Source organism: Dermacentor albipictus, chromosome 4 (genome assembly GCF_038994185.2).
Source record: "Dermacentor albipictus isolate Rhodes 1998 colony chromosome 4, USDA_Dalb.pri_finalv2, whole genome shotgun sequence".
Lineage (NCBI taxonomy): Eukaryota > Metazoa > Arthropoda > Arachnida > Ixodida > Ixodidae > Dermacentor > Dermacentor albipictus.
This window is the reverse complement of record NC_091824.1, coordinates 177139084-177154120: the sequence shown is the minus strand read 5'-3', so window position 1 is coordinate 177154120 and position 15037 is coordinate 177139084. Positions and strand designations below refer to the sequence as shown.

At 43.0% G+C, this 15037-nt stretch overlaps 1 protein-coding gene across 3 annotated transcripts in view; it reads left to right on the top strand.

Moving 5' to 3' along the window:
* Window positions 1–10710, top strand: part of LOC135908626 (cytochrome P450 3A8-like) — a 42708-nt gene extending 31998 nt beyond the window's left edge. For 2 of the 3 annotated variants that reach the window (XM_065440463.1, XM_065440461.1), the window contains 5 exons: window positions 536–696; window positions 1206–1297; window positions 4700–4843; window positions 6707–6869; window positions 8514–10710. In XM_065440463.1, the coding sequence (XP_065296535.1) occupies window positions 536–696; window positions 1206–1297; window positions 4700–4843; window positions 6707–6869; window positions 8514–8594 (641 nt within the window). In that variant the 3' untranslated portion in view covers window positions 8595–10710. Of the gene's footprint in view, window positions 1–535; window positions 697–1205; window positions 1298–4699; window positions 4844–6438; window positions 6555–6706; window positions 6870–8513 lie in introns of those variants that run through there. The other variant, XM_065440462.2, reaches the window with a different exon arrangement.
* Window positions 10711–15037: the final 4327 nt, after the last annotated feature.

The following is a 15037-nucleotide window of genomic DNA, read 5'->3' as shown; positions in this document are numbered from 1 at the left end:
ACATTTTCAGCAAACTGAGCATAGCAGGCTTTGATTTAAAGATCACGTTGTGGAAGCGCATGTCAGAAGCACTGTGTCATTTCTATTGCACCTAATTCAATTTACATACCAGTGCGATCAAAAGCCACCGCCTAGCTAGAAAGTGCTTCTTTATTTTAACAATCATACATAGTTCTCTGACCAGCGGAGCACTGTTTAAGAGTCACCAATTTCAAACACTCATGAGTGTAATACTAACATGCCTATCCCACATTGAGATACCCCATTGAGGTTTTCAGTTTTCAGTTCAGTTCTGATTAATACCCTGATGAGGAGACTGGCCGACACAATAAATAGATATGAATGAATGGTTTACAGGCATAATGCTATAAAGATTATTGTTTGTTGCTTGCATTATTAAAGTTGCGCTTTGCTGTGTTTGCTGTTTGTGCCATCAGGTGACATTATGATCATAACTTGATGACTATTAAAGAGAGCCTCATGTTGTTCCATTGGCTGTGCAATCTATATATATATCTCTTAACGTTGCTTACAGCTTTAAATGAAGATGAAGCCCTAGCACAGTGCGTTACTTTCTTCATTGCGGGACAAGACACAACCTCTTCAGTCATTGCGCACACTGCATATCTCCTAGCTCTGCACCCTGAAGTCCAGCAGAGACTGAAGGGGGAAGTGGATGATTGCTTCAAGAGATGTGTAAGGCCTTTTTCCTTTTCTACTGGAGCAACTGCTGCAGTAAGCAGACCAAGGATGCTTGTACCCAGAGTGTAAGGTTGATCATACGTGTTTACTACTTCGTTTACATCTTCATGTAAAGACTGGGAACCACATTCTGCTTGAAATATGTCACTATGAAAGTAAACATAGCAGATTTCTCACAAATCCTGTCAACGGCAGTTTCATCTGCTTGTGGCTTATGTGCCTCACGTTTTACTGATGCACATGATTGTCAGTTATGCCAAAGTCAGTGTATAAATGAGAAGATTGTGAAGCTGTGGCTGAAAGCTGCTGTGCAGCACTGGACTCAATGCTGGCACACATTCACGTGACAAATGTACAACTCGTGGTCACATTTCACAGATTCAGAAATTTCTTAATGACTTCTGCTGTTGTGTAGCAGTGGCTTTGTGTGCCTTTACAAGAGCAGAGCAGCAATGGTTGTAAACGCCAAAAAAATTAATTGGTTTTCCTACTTTTTTTTACAGGGTGGCGAGCCTTCATTTGACGATATTTCTAAACTTAAGTATTTGAACTGTGTTATCTCAGAATGTTTGAGACTGTACCCACCAGCTGTTCGGTGAGTGCAGGATTGTTTGCTTGGTATTCAGGCGATGCCGTAGCACGCAATAATTCATGAGAATTCTTTAGGATGGGCTACAATGGTTAAGCTTCTGTTTTAATTGGTTTTGATAACATTACTGTTTGCAAACACATTACCCATTGTTCTCATAATATCTATAGCCAGCACACCATGTTATAACTTATTTGCTCTTGTTTTTTATTGAGAATTGTTGTGCCCAAGAGCATGTATAAAATGTCTGAAGTGGAACCATATTATTTACTTTTAGTGAAATAACAGTATCTTCATGTACATAAATATTACCTACATGAACAGACATTACAGCAACAACAAAAGAAAGCTTTTGCGGTAATGACTGTACACTTTATATCTATATGAGTGCGTAAACATTCAGTGTATTCTTTCACACTGTGCTGTGTGCTCTTGTGCTGGGCTTAACCAGAAAATGAGTAATTTCACTTCATTTTTGTCTGGATCACAGTCAGTTTATAACTACAGTAGCAAACACAAAAGTACACACTTCGTCATAACTATGCAGGCTGCCACACTTGTGGCCAGAGCAGATGATGGAGGCGCTGTGTAGCAGTGTATGTGAGGAGGAGAAAGGATGCTGCTTGGTGCAGGCGAACCTAGCCTTCCAAAAGTTGGCGGCAACCGCTCTGTGTGAACACCACCTGTCAAACACAATACGGTCTGAAACACGTCGCAGTCCAGCTAACACGAAGCATCGAAAAGTTGACATGGAGCCTAATGTGTTGTGCGTTTTTTAAACCATGATGACCCGCACGGCTCACCATTCACTTTCCCTACCTGGACTCCAACAGAGGAGCTTTAGGAGGAACTGAGGCACCTCTATCCTAAATATCCAATGTCCACGCGGGAACAAAATATCACATGCATTTGAATGAAGTGCGATCGTGCGCTTCAGTTCATCTCTTTACACCTTACATTGCGCTTCAAATTTGGGACATCAGTATGTAATGTTCAATGTCACCAAGAGCCTGACAATCCACACACAACGATGATGGGCCAAGTGCTGTCTTGCACTGCTGGTGGGATTGAAGGACTTAAGAGAACTGATGCTGCTCTCCAATGTCACATTCGTACAGAGTAAGCACAAACTTCAGCTTGGCAGCATTTGTGTCAATGGTGCTTTTAATATGATAGCATCATAAGCAAATCTCACACACTTCGTAGGTGCCTGCCTGATGAAAAATGCAGGTTAATCTCAAAGGCAGCGTAATCTAACACAGCGTCTCAAAGTGCTAGCTGTCACGAGGGAATAATGTGAGAAACTGGCACACTATGCACATGCCAGATATATTTCAGAGAGCATGAGAAAAGCATGCATGCGATCGCAGCCTAATGGTTAAAGCATTGAGCTGCTCTGCTGGAAGACAGAGGCTCAATCCGATCATTGTTGACACATTTTTTTTATAGCCTCTATAGGTAGACTTCGCCCAATTTGGAAGTATTTAATAGAAAGCTCAAGGTCTGTTAAGCGCGCACGAGCACATTGCAGTGGGTACGAAATCGTAAAAAGTGATACGCTGTATTTAAATGTCACTGATAAATGAGAGTGTGCAAGGTCGCTTGTGATGCAAGCGCACACATCTGTCAAAGTGTCACAACCTAAGTGTGTGTGGCATATGGTACTTAGTGATCTCTGGCCTAGTTCTTTTGAGATGAGGATATAGAGAATGAGGATGCTGTCACCAGCTGCAAGTATTGCAAGTATCATAGCCACAATGGATGTGCCACAGGAAGTGCAGTATTGCTGTCACCTTGTGCTTTCTGGTAAAGGTGCTGTAGTCTCCAGGAACAGCAAAGCGTGAGACAAGTGCTAAGCTGTGCTTGCCATACTTTGCCTTGCTCCACCAAACTTTACTTCCATGGTCAAACATGTTGGATGAATGGCAATGGACACTCCATTTCCCTTTGTAAAATTGCGACAGCTGCTTTATTTTGCTGCAGCTTGTTTTTAAGTTCACCTAGATATCTACATCTCCAGAAAGTGAAAATGAAGTGTAACTACATAAAATTATTTGCGAAATTTCAAACAATAGTTTTCTTAGAGTTGCCGATACTTTAAATATACTTGCCTTAGCGACAGAACACAGCAAGCTTCATTTCTCTCAGTGCTTTGATAGCCACATGCTAGCAACCTGTGCCAGAAAACACCGCCTGGATTAAGGAAAAAAGCACCAGTAATATGTATAAGCAGATTCCACCATTTTCTGACCATGTAAGCAGCATGAAGAGAAGTCTAGTGAACTCCTGGTAATACCTGCTATGCAGTTCCTCACTGTTTACATAACCCAGAGCTGAGCAAAAGGTGCTTCAGCATGTGTACTTCTCTGCTTAGGCACATGCTTCTATAAAGTAAAATGGCTATCACAGTTTCGCACTGGAATGTTGAACATGCCTGGCTTCAAGCACCGGGCCAGCTGAACTCACTTTGTACCGTGACCCACACTTCCTCTAGAGCGTCCAACATGATTATACTACGGGTACATTTGATTCGCCTGCACCACCTGAACTGCACTCTGCCATTCGTTTCAGTAGTGTAGCAGTGGTGCCCGCTGTTTGTTTCAAAAGGTGCAGGAAAGGTGCAGGGCTGATTCATGATATTGCGGCACTCACTCCACTGTCGGTGCCGACTTGGTGCAGGCATACAGGTGCGAAGCGGCGGCGCAGCAGACGACGCAGCACACGGGAGCGAGCACTGTTAAAACCCCACTTACACTCATCTGATGTGTCTGCGCAAGTGTGGCGTGTATTTATGCCCCAGAAGCCGATCATACCTGCAGTTCAGGACCTCTCAATCTTACACACTTCATGCACATTAGTCTGAGATAACATACTGCCTGCACTGCGTCTGCCCCTTTGCTTTCGTTTCGAGCGTCTTGCTCAGCCTGCACCTCAGAAATCAAGCTGCACAATTTCTTAACTTCTTGTGAACCACCATGAACTGGTTTACAATGGCGCAGGCCAATTGAACAGACCCTATATATGCTATCCATCAGAAAAGTGGCATCACTCTTCTTTGCCTTCTCGATGTAAGCAGGTGCTGGTAACTGAAATGCAGCCATATGCTCTGTGTGGGAGTGTGCGTGGTTTTGACAAAGGCACATTTAGTTCTTCATTGTTCCTCAGTGCTTATCACACATGGAAGCTTTGCTTATTAACTGATGGGATTCATATTTTCCAAAGCATTCACATAACTCTGAATTGACATAGTTATTGTGCAAAACTAGCTGTGCACTTTATTTTTGAACAAAAGCGTGTTTTTTTTTAATATATCTTGAATGTCATGCATATTGTCTTACATCAATATAGTTGTATGAGCAAGGGATTGATGTGAAATGTGCTTTTTCCTTCCCCTGACTTTCCACAAAGCATAGAGAGGACGGCTTGTGAAGATGTCACCTTGGGTGACTCTGGTTTCGAGCTTCCAAAAGAGTGCATTGTGGCCATACCGATTTTTGCGATGCATCATGACCCCGAGTACTTTCCAGATCCTGAGAAGTTTGATCCTGAACGGTAATATTTATGTGCTTCCACTACCTGCATAAAGGGGTTTACATGAGGGGTAGGTTAGGGTGCAGAAAATTTTTTTCAGTTTGTTCGACATCCATTCTAGTAAGGTGCTTTATCATGACGCAGGTGTTGACCAACACAAAAGGAACATGTTAAAAGAGGCTGCTTGGCAATTACACTTTCATAGCTGCACATAGCTTCGGCATGCAGTAAAACAACGCCTTAGTGGAAGACACTTGGTGGTACCACCTTTGAATTTAGGAAGCCTGTTAAATGAAAAATCATGAATGAGTGAGAGTAATAGATAGTGGCAGCAAGTAAGTAAATCTAGTCAATAGTGAACTTAAAAAAAGAAAGTCGCAGTCTTGCCCGAAAGGCAAAGCGTCAATTGCGATAGCAAATTAGTGGACAGCTAGCTATACTAAGGAAGGATAGTAGTTTTATTGGCCGTATGTGCTCTTAAACAAAGCCATACTTAGTAAATTAGCAAGCATAATGTCACGCCCACACAAGCGAACAAGAACACATCTCACTGGAGTGAGCAGGTGCGGCTGCAGCAGCGAGCGCTTCTCGCATCGATGTGAACTAAGCCGTGAAAACAATGCACGGCAGACTCTGTCCCCGTCACAGATGGCTTTCAAGCTGCAGCGGCCCAGAGTGGAACGCACTCCCCCCACCCTGCCCAGTCCCTAGATCCTTGAGCGCAATGGAAGACGGGGCACTTCCTCCTTGCTTTCCTCGCTTGCATGCGTGAGATTTAGCCACGATCGCTGGCTCACCCTCACACACTTTCACTCGCACACATAGCACACGGTGCACGGCGATGATTTTATCGCCCTTGGACTTCATACGGAACCTCAAGGTGATGGCGGAAATGCACCTGGAGTGTCCGTGTAATTGCTATTGCAATAAAAGGTCGTCTCCAAAACTAATTAAAAGGAACAGCTCGACAATCCTTGTGGTCTTATGCAGCTAAGGACCCCAATCCGCAAAAAGATAAATTATCTGACAATGACACCTTTAGTGTGAAAAGGGTGTTTGCTTTCAGTTGCATTTTTCTGTGATAGCATATTTGAGTTTATTTAACCACATGGTACATGATAAATGTGCATTTGCGGTTGGGTATGATGGGAGAAATTCTGCATAAAAACAGCTTGATGGGCCCCATCACCCATTGTTTTTATTCCACTGAACAAATCTTATTTGTTTCACCTGCCGTTGTTGCTCAGTGGCTATGGTGTTGCACTGCTAAGCAAGAGGTCGTGAGATCAAATACAGGCCACAGCAGCCGCATTTCGATAGGGGCATGTTAAAAATCTCCAGGTAGTTCAGAATAATCCAGAGTGCCCCGCTACAGCATGCCTCATAATCAGATCGTGGTTCTGGCTCATAAAACCGCAGAATTCAATTCTTATTTGTTTCGTATCTGCAGAATGATTACACACTTTTATTTTTAATTTTACGCATGTCATTGTGTCCACCTGTAATTCTGAACCATGCAAATGCGTTATTGTTTTTTTTCCATGCACTGGTTCAACAGTGCCAGTAAGGCGAGTTTAGCTGGTGTTGATAATAGCGTACCCATTCTGTGCTCGCAGAGTGCAGCGTACTTCTCTTCAAACGTCCCCAGTGCAGAGTAGCCGATCAGACCGAACGGCACCAGCTCAGTTCGACCTTTTTTTGCCTCTCCTCTGAATAAAATATCAACTCACATGTAAGTGGATTGTTAATAAAGATCACGAGAACTGTGTCCTTGCCTGGCTGCTTTGCCAGTTTATTGCAACATTGTTTATGTGCAGTTTGTGCAAATAGTTGCCATTTCTTATTTACTGACCAGCTTGAGTTTGGATTCTGGTCAAATTGCAGGTTCAATGAAGAGAATATTGGGTCAATACAACCGTACTCCTACCTGCCATTTGGTGCTGGACCGAGGAACTGCATTGGGATGAGATTTGCCTTGCATGTTGTGAAGACATGCCTCTTCCATGTTGTGCACAGTGTGGAGCTGGTGCAGACGCAGAGCACACAAGTTAGTAATGCTGCTCTTCACTGTCCATAAAGAAATTGAAATTTGGAGGTTAACAAAAGAGCCTGAGAAGAAGTTAAGGACAGTGCAATGAGCAGGGATCGAAAAATGTTAGGTGCAAGTTAAGAAACAGGAAGACACCGGCGTGTTTTAGAAAGCAGGCAGGAGTAGCCCGTATTAGTTGGCATGAGGAGGGGAAAAAATATCATACAGATCCAACACACATGTTGAAATCAATGGGAACGAAGCTTTGTGCAACGTTTGAGCATAAGTTTACCTGCATTCACTTGTTGACGTTGGTACACACGGACGAGTGTACAAGTTGTCTAAGTAATTTGTTTCTCATTGATGAGGCATTGTATCGACGTTTATTTTAAATCTTGGCACTGAAAGGGAACACTGTTGTTGCCATTTCAAAACATGACACATTGCAAGCCATGCTAATGAGGCTTTCTAAAGTGATGCAATGCCCTACTAGGCAAGGAAAGAACAACAAACATGAAACCCCGGTGAAGTGCCAGAGAAAGCTACACTTTTAAAAGGAACTGGGCAAGTCATGTAATGTGTAGAGCAGATAGCCGGTGGCCTATTAGAGTTACAGAATGGTTAGCCAAGGACGGCAAAAGATTAAGTGATGCGATGAAATCAGAAAATTTGCAGTCATAAGATGGGATCAGCTAATGCAAGACGGGTGAATGGACATCACTGGGAGAGGCCCTTGTCCTGCAGTGGACATGATTAGGCTGACAAGGAAAACAAGCAGGTGATGAAGTCAGCTTGTATAGCTGAACTAGTTCTTTGCAACAAACTGACCAGTGATCTAGGGTAGTCTTCCTATGATTTATGTTTATTTATTATACCCTCAGGGCCAAAGGCATTACAGAGGGGAGTGGTTATGAGCACGAAACAATAAAATCGACAGCTGGTTAAAGTATATACAAAAAGCTTGGCTGTTAATAGTACTACAATGTTAGCTAATCGCTACAGTAATGAAAAATATAAGATGAAAGCAAATGACAAAGCAATGAACAAAGTTATATGCAGTGGTTAATAGTACAGATAATGGCTATTTATGCAGTGTTAGCTGATGCTTGGTTAAAGGCATGGTTATCCTTTATTCAGACAACGTCAGCAGGGAGGTAGTTACATTGCTGTGATATGCAAGAAAGAAAAGACATTGAATGAGTTTTCATGTTACCAAAAAGAATAGTCCATACCTCGTGACAATGATTAGCTGCATTTGAAGCCATAACTTTTTGGTGTACGAAAACTAAAATACCAGACAGCAGTGACACTGTATGTATATGGAAAAAAAATGCAGTTACAATACTATTTCAAGTGAATAAAGAAACAAAGATAGCTGAGCTGTGGTTTTAACAGAAAACGCTTATTTACATGGAGACATCTCGGAACTTACTTTCAGTACAATCTTACAGAAAATTTATTCAATATACTTTATTATCTGCATTTTTTTTACATTGGCATATTGTATTTAGTATTTGTAGATGAAAAACTACAAGAAAACCCTCATTTATGCTGCCTGTTTGGCGTTTCACCATACCTTGTAGTTATAATCATTTGTGCAAAAGGAGTGCTCTTTAGGACTTCCATCATCAATATTTGCTTATCTGCTTTCTTTCCGCGCAGGTGCCACTGAAGATGATCAAGAGCTTTGGCCTGTTGACTGCAGAGGATATAATTGTTGGTGTGAAGAAGAGGAATTTCTGAGCTTGAGGCCTGACACAGCTGATGTGCACTTTTGTAGTAAGGGCCACATTTAAAGTAAGAAACCTTGCCCTCGATCAGGGTGTCTACCAACTGGGAATTCTCAGGGATCTTGAGTAGCCTGGAAATACTCAGGAAAACTCGGGGAATTGGTGCTTCTATCAGGGAAAATTAGCTATAATTTTAGGGAACGAAGGTCGCGGTAATGCTGGCTCAATTGAGTAACAAAGAGGAATCACAACGAATTGTCTTTGACGCCGTTTCGTCGGTTGGAGGTGTTGTCGGTGTACAGTCAACGGCCGACTTTCCGGATGCCAGGTAATTCTGATGACTTCATGGCACGACCGTGTACCCCCATCGGGTCAATGTGAAAGAATGTCTGAAATTTCGGACACGAGAACTTCTCGCCGCCCGATTTTCCGGATTTTTGCCGTAATCGCAGGTCCGAAATGGCATTAATCAAAGCCAACACCGCTGCCGTTTTGATTACCTCGCCGCCTCGAACCGGCGCTTTCGCACGCAGATCCGCTGGCAGCCGTAGCCACCACTGCGGCAACAGTAGGCCTAGTTGCTTTGACGTTCGCTATTAAGCTTCTTGCCGTTGGGTGCCGTGTTGTTCGTTGAAAAATTCGCCGCTGTCAGCAATGGCACCGACTCCGCCTTTGTGGTCCTCGCGATTAGCTTCGAAGCTCGGAAAGCACGGTGCGTTGCACAATGCAGGTTCCCGAAAGTCAGCTTCGCCTCGATACAGCATTGTTACGCTGTGAAGCATATGCGAAAGTATTGCGGTGAAGCGTAATAAGCATGGAAGGGTCAATTGTCACAGGACACAGTATGGATTCCTTAATTATACACGCGTGCATCCGTCATCTCCTGTCGCAGTACAAACACCGATATGCTTAAAGCGACACTAAAGAGAAAAATAATTTCTTCTGCTTCAGTAAATTACCTTTCTATGACACCAAAAACACCACTCTTACCACGATAAGACACTTGGTAAACTAAAAAAAGCACAAGAATGAATGACGGGTGGCGACGCCTCCTTGAAGTTCCCGCTCCTGGTCGCTGTGACGTCATGGATTTTGATAGCATCTTCTAGGGCCTACCTAACTATATAGTGGTACAGAATGACTACATTGTGTTAATTCTAAAGGAACCAAATATTAAACATGACAAGTTTCGGGCACCATTACTCAGCCAGCCTGGCCCAAATGCGAAAACATGCTTTGGAATCCCTGACATCACACTGACGCACCGGCGTCAGGGTTTCGGCACGAAATTCACGTACTGGTACTTCGACCTTCATTTGCTCATCTAATAATCAAACTATTATGTTGAAATGATTGCCTGCAGCATTCTCAAACAATACTTTATTAGTCTAAACTGATTTCTTGTTTCGCTTTAGTGTCCCTTCAATAAGTGCACTGGCAGGCCTTTCAGATGTGCTTGTGGCGATTTGAGCCCTCAAGGGCAATAAAAAACATGCATTAATTTTTTTTCGAAATGCCCGATTTTTTTAATGATTTCGCGGCCCTTACTAGGGAGTCTGAAAAATCGAACGTTGACTGTACAATTGACCGAGAGGATGCTTCAAACGGTCCATGGGGCGAACGTGCGGTGGAAGGAGGATGAGAACACAAAGGACATACGCACCAAGGAATACGGGAACGGAAGCATGCCGTCGCTTCTTGGAAGGGGCTTGAGCTCAAAAAACAAAGTGTTGGCTGTCGCCGAGATGTAGGCGTTCCTTATTCAAACCAAAATAAACCCTTAAAAGCAGTGCACTGCAACACTGACGCATTGTGTGTAGGCTGAGAGTATGTCAGGACAATTGAAGTTGACTGTCCAGCTTCTGAGAGAAAATCTCACTTTCGACAAAGTTCAGGCCTTATACCGTGAGCTTGCTATCAGTTGATAGAAATAGCTCATAGTTGAAGATATTTGTTTCTGTATGCATCTCCTTTTATTCGTATTTGATGATGTTTGACTCCATTCGCAATGGATTTTACCATTTTTTACCTTTTTCGAAGATATTTTATTCGCTGTGCATTTTACTAACCCCTCCCTTCTGTCTACTTTTGGAGTAAAATAAACGCTACTCCTTACTATTCAAACTGGATTAAGTAGTTTTTTTTCTATTTTTTAACGTGCTTGCTAGAGTGACAGCACCAGGTGACATGGTGTCAGCCCATCTTGACGTAAAACAAAGTTCTGGGTCACTCAGGGAATTTCGCTAAGGCACTCAGGGAAAACCTGGAAAACTCTGGCAATATGGAAATGTCAACTTGGTAGAGAACCTATATATGTAACGGGGCTTATATAGATTGCCATAGCAGCAAATTATTATCAAAACCTCATACCTATAACTATTTCCTGTTGAATCTTAGTCTGCCAAAATCTTGTCTAATCTGGAAGAAACATGGTGAAATTGAGCAGAAGCTGACACAATTAAATAAATGTCGTTGATCCCTCTGTCATAGGAGTCTAGAACACAAATATGAAACATGCCTTCACGAAAGCTGTTGTGTGATTGCTTCGTGAACTCGCGGTCCGCTGCTGCCAAAGGTGCACGATTTGCGGGCTGGCGACCAGTGTTGCAAATCGTGCACCTTTGCAAAGTGTTGCAGGTTTACTTAGCATGTGACATCCTGTTGCCAAGCAGCGTCCTGCTGCCAAGTTGCTTCAGCGAAGGTAAGAGCATATATCTCAACTTCTGCAAAGCATTTAATCGGGTTCCTCATCATCGCTCAATGAATAAACTTGCATGTCTCTCTCTCAACCCCTTAGTTTTATCTTGGATTCAGAGCTTTCTTTTCGATCACAGGCAATTCACAGCACTGGGCACTCGTGTATCTAGTACAACCAACATTATGGTATATCCGGTGTCCCGCAAGGGCCAGTTTTTGGCCCCCTCTTTTTGATCATCTTCATTAGTGATCTTCCAGTCGGCCTTTCCTCTTGTACCTGGCTTCTTGCAGATGACTGCATTGTCTATCGGCGCATTGCTAGCACATATGACCGATCTTTACTGTAAAATGACCTTAATGCAATGACTACATGGTGGTCTCGCTGGCAGATGGAACTAAATTCGTCAAAATGCAAGTTCATGCAGGTATCGGAAGCGCTCCAACCTCAGCTATAAGTATTATCTTAATTCATCAGCAACTGAACAAGTGTTTTCATGTCAGTATCTCGGCATCAAAATAATAAGCTCACTTAACTGGAGTGACCATGTGTTAAAAATAGCCGCATACTCAGCAAAAACACTTGGCTTTTTGTGGAGGTCCTTTGTACTATGTCCACCGTATGTCTGCAAACTTGCTTAGGAGATCTTCGTGCGCACAAAACTCGAGTATGCGTCTAGCATCTGGTCTCTCCACCAAACTTATCTAATTAATGCTCTGGAATCCATACAAAATCATACAGCTCGCTTCATTTCCTCTAATTATGATCGTCGCACCAGTATCTCGCATGTCAACTCAGCCCTTAGTCCTACCATTCTGCTCTTGTGTCAAAAAATCAGCAAGCTATGTCTTTTCCACGAGCTCTATTATAGTTTCCCTCGTCTACGAGGAACACTACTATTGCTCCCTGCTCGGTCTTCTCGCCTCCTTTTTAACAATCTCAGTATTCAACGCTTGCATGAATCCTCTAAGGCTTTCAATCAATAATTCCTACCCTCTGTAATTGAATCATGGAGTTGTTTGCTTGATCTCATTGTCAACGAACAAAATCCCCCCCCACAATTTGAGAGGTCTTAATGAAACACGTGCACTAGCCACTGTATCCTTCTTAACATTCATTTAATTGTTACTAATTGTATGATTTACCGTGTCATAGCTTTTATATTAAAGTGTTGGTCTTGTAACAACTCAACATGTTTGATATACGTCAACATTTATCGAATGTTGTCCACCCATTATGTCTATCCAACGTGTCTGAGCTTATTGTATGTATTATGATTTATTTTATTTATTGTTAATTGAGTGATTTACTGGCTCGTAGCTTTATTAATAATGCTTAATTTCTGTGACAACTCACATGACTGATGTACGACAACATTTTTTTAACGTTGCCCCCCCCCCCCCCTTTGCCGCCTTATGTGTATAATAATTTAGGATGATTGGTTCAGCTCTATAGTGTCATGGGCAGCGAGATCAGTTGCGACGCTCTCAGCTTCAGGAATGTGAGTGGCAGAATTCACAGCGTGCACTGCGAACGCGTTCGGATTCACGCTGGCGTGTCTCGCCGGACCCCAGCGAGATTCTTTCGTCGACGTCGTGGCCTTTCTACCCCACTTAGCGCATAAGTTTTCTTAGTTGTTGCCATCGCAAGCGAAGCAGTAGGCGGCGCGCAAGCACTGCTGCTGCATGTCGAAGCAATGCCTCCATTACGGTATATAGATGCCTGCCGTGTGGTCCGATACACCCGGTTCCACGCCCTCTCCCTTTTCTCGTCTCCGCGAAATAAGGTCGCGTTGATAAAGCAAGTCTAAAGCTAGTTTTATCAAGGGACCTTATCGCGAAAAGGCAACGAGCGCCGCTTCTGGGCTCGCGCCTGCAACCTAGACCACGTGCTGCGGCCTGTGAGATTGCCATGGCCAAAAATTTCTTCTCGGAGTAGTCTCGGAAGCGGCAGGAGCGGCGTGCAGCGGAGCAGTTGCGGAGCAGACGACGTCGGCTGCGGGAAGCGCGCTACGCGGAGCCGGGCAGACGACAGGCTATGCGACATTTTTTGTTTGAATGTCGGAATAAAGAAACTAAACCTGGATTTGTGGTAAGAAATGTTGCGAAACATGTGTTAACATTTTGGAAAGTTGTTTACACAGTTCTTTAATGTGCTTTGCCATTATTGCGACAAACAGTTGCTTTGTATCAGTTTATGAAGGATTTCTAGCTGACAGACGTTCTTAGTCGCAGGATTTCTTTAGTTGAATGCCGGCTCTTTGCGCTTGCAGTTCCTGTGCCCTTTATCTGTCATTTGTGCGTCAATTAAAGACCTCCTAAATGTGAATCCTACTTTTGGTGTCCAACAAAGACTGCAGTCATCATGCTTTATCGCTGCGTGCCGCAATGTAAGTGAAGCACTCAGTGCCGATGTCACGGCTTATCGTTTCATGGAAAACCAGTAGACATAAGTTTGTGTGAAAGATGGCTGAGGCTATTCCTAGAGAAATGCCTAGAGAGAAATGGATTAATTCCCGCGCTAACTGCTCACTATTTCGCAGTTTGCACTTTCGCGAGTGTGATTTCAATGAAATCTGCAAAATACAGCGTCGACTTAACTCTTTCCCTGCCATGGGAAAAAGTTTTTTTCTGTAGGTTATGCCAACTTTTTTTTTAGACAAACTACTGCACTCAATATTTTATGCAATACAAAAACAAAAAGCAGAATGAATTCTCTTTTCATGCATAAAAGCTTTATTAATGAGATATATGTCATAAAAAAGATATAAATTGCAAAATTTAAGATTGCTGGTAAAATTGAACGTTTGTAAAGACACGCTTGTATCTACTAACAAAAAATGTAAACAAAATTATGATATATACAACATGTATTGCCGTCTAATGGGCTCCCTGCAATGGTCAGGCAGCGATGGATGGATGGATGGACTTGGGCTGGGCTGGGCTGGGCTTGTTTGTTTGTTTGTTTGTTTGTTTGTTTGTTTGTTTGTTTGTTAGCATCCCCTTGGGAACGGGCCGGTGGGTTGCACCACCAAGCTCTTGCTATTATACTGCCTAATGTCCTACTTGGTTAAACAATAAAAAAAAGAAAACACTATGAACACCCACAATCAAATTTTCTCATCCCCTATTGCTCATTTGTTCAACTGTTCATTTGTACGTCTCCGTTTTTGTCGTTTCCCTACTTCCACCAATCCTCCTATCTCCTCCTACTAATCCTTATTGCGGACATGTTTACTTTTCCACTGCTCTCGCTGAACCCAAGGGCTACAAGAAGGCCAGTGGTGCCTAAATCGACTGCTAGGCAGACGTCTTCATATTCTAATAAAACATGCTGCATAGTTTCCCTAACTTTACCTCAGCAAGCACATGCTTCTTCCTTCTTATATCTCGCTTTATCGCTGCGTACGATTTCTAAGGCATCCCGATCTCGCTTTGAAAAGTAATGAGCTTTGTTTCTTTCCTCATTTCATTTTTTCCTCTTAAGGGGGTTGGGACACCAAATTTTGAGGCTATAAAAAGCATGTTGTAGGCTGCTTCCGTATGCAAGGACACCCAGAACGAGGATTCGGACGCTGCAAACATTTCAAAATAATTTTAATTCAGCTCCAAAAAGTCATTAAAAACTCCTTCTCGTAGTCGAGACCCATCGCTACCGCGGCAGCTACTACGTCACAGAGGAGGAACGAAAATATTGACGTCATAGCACACCAGCACAAAAACGTGACGTATGACGAGTAGCGATGAAATGCCGATTACGGA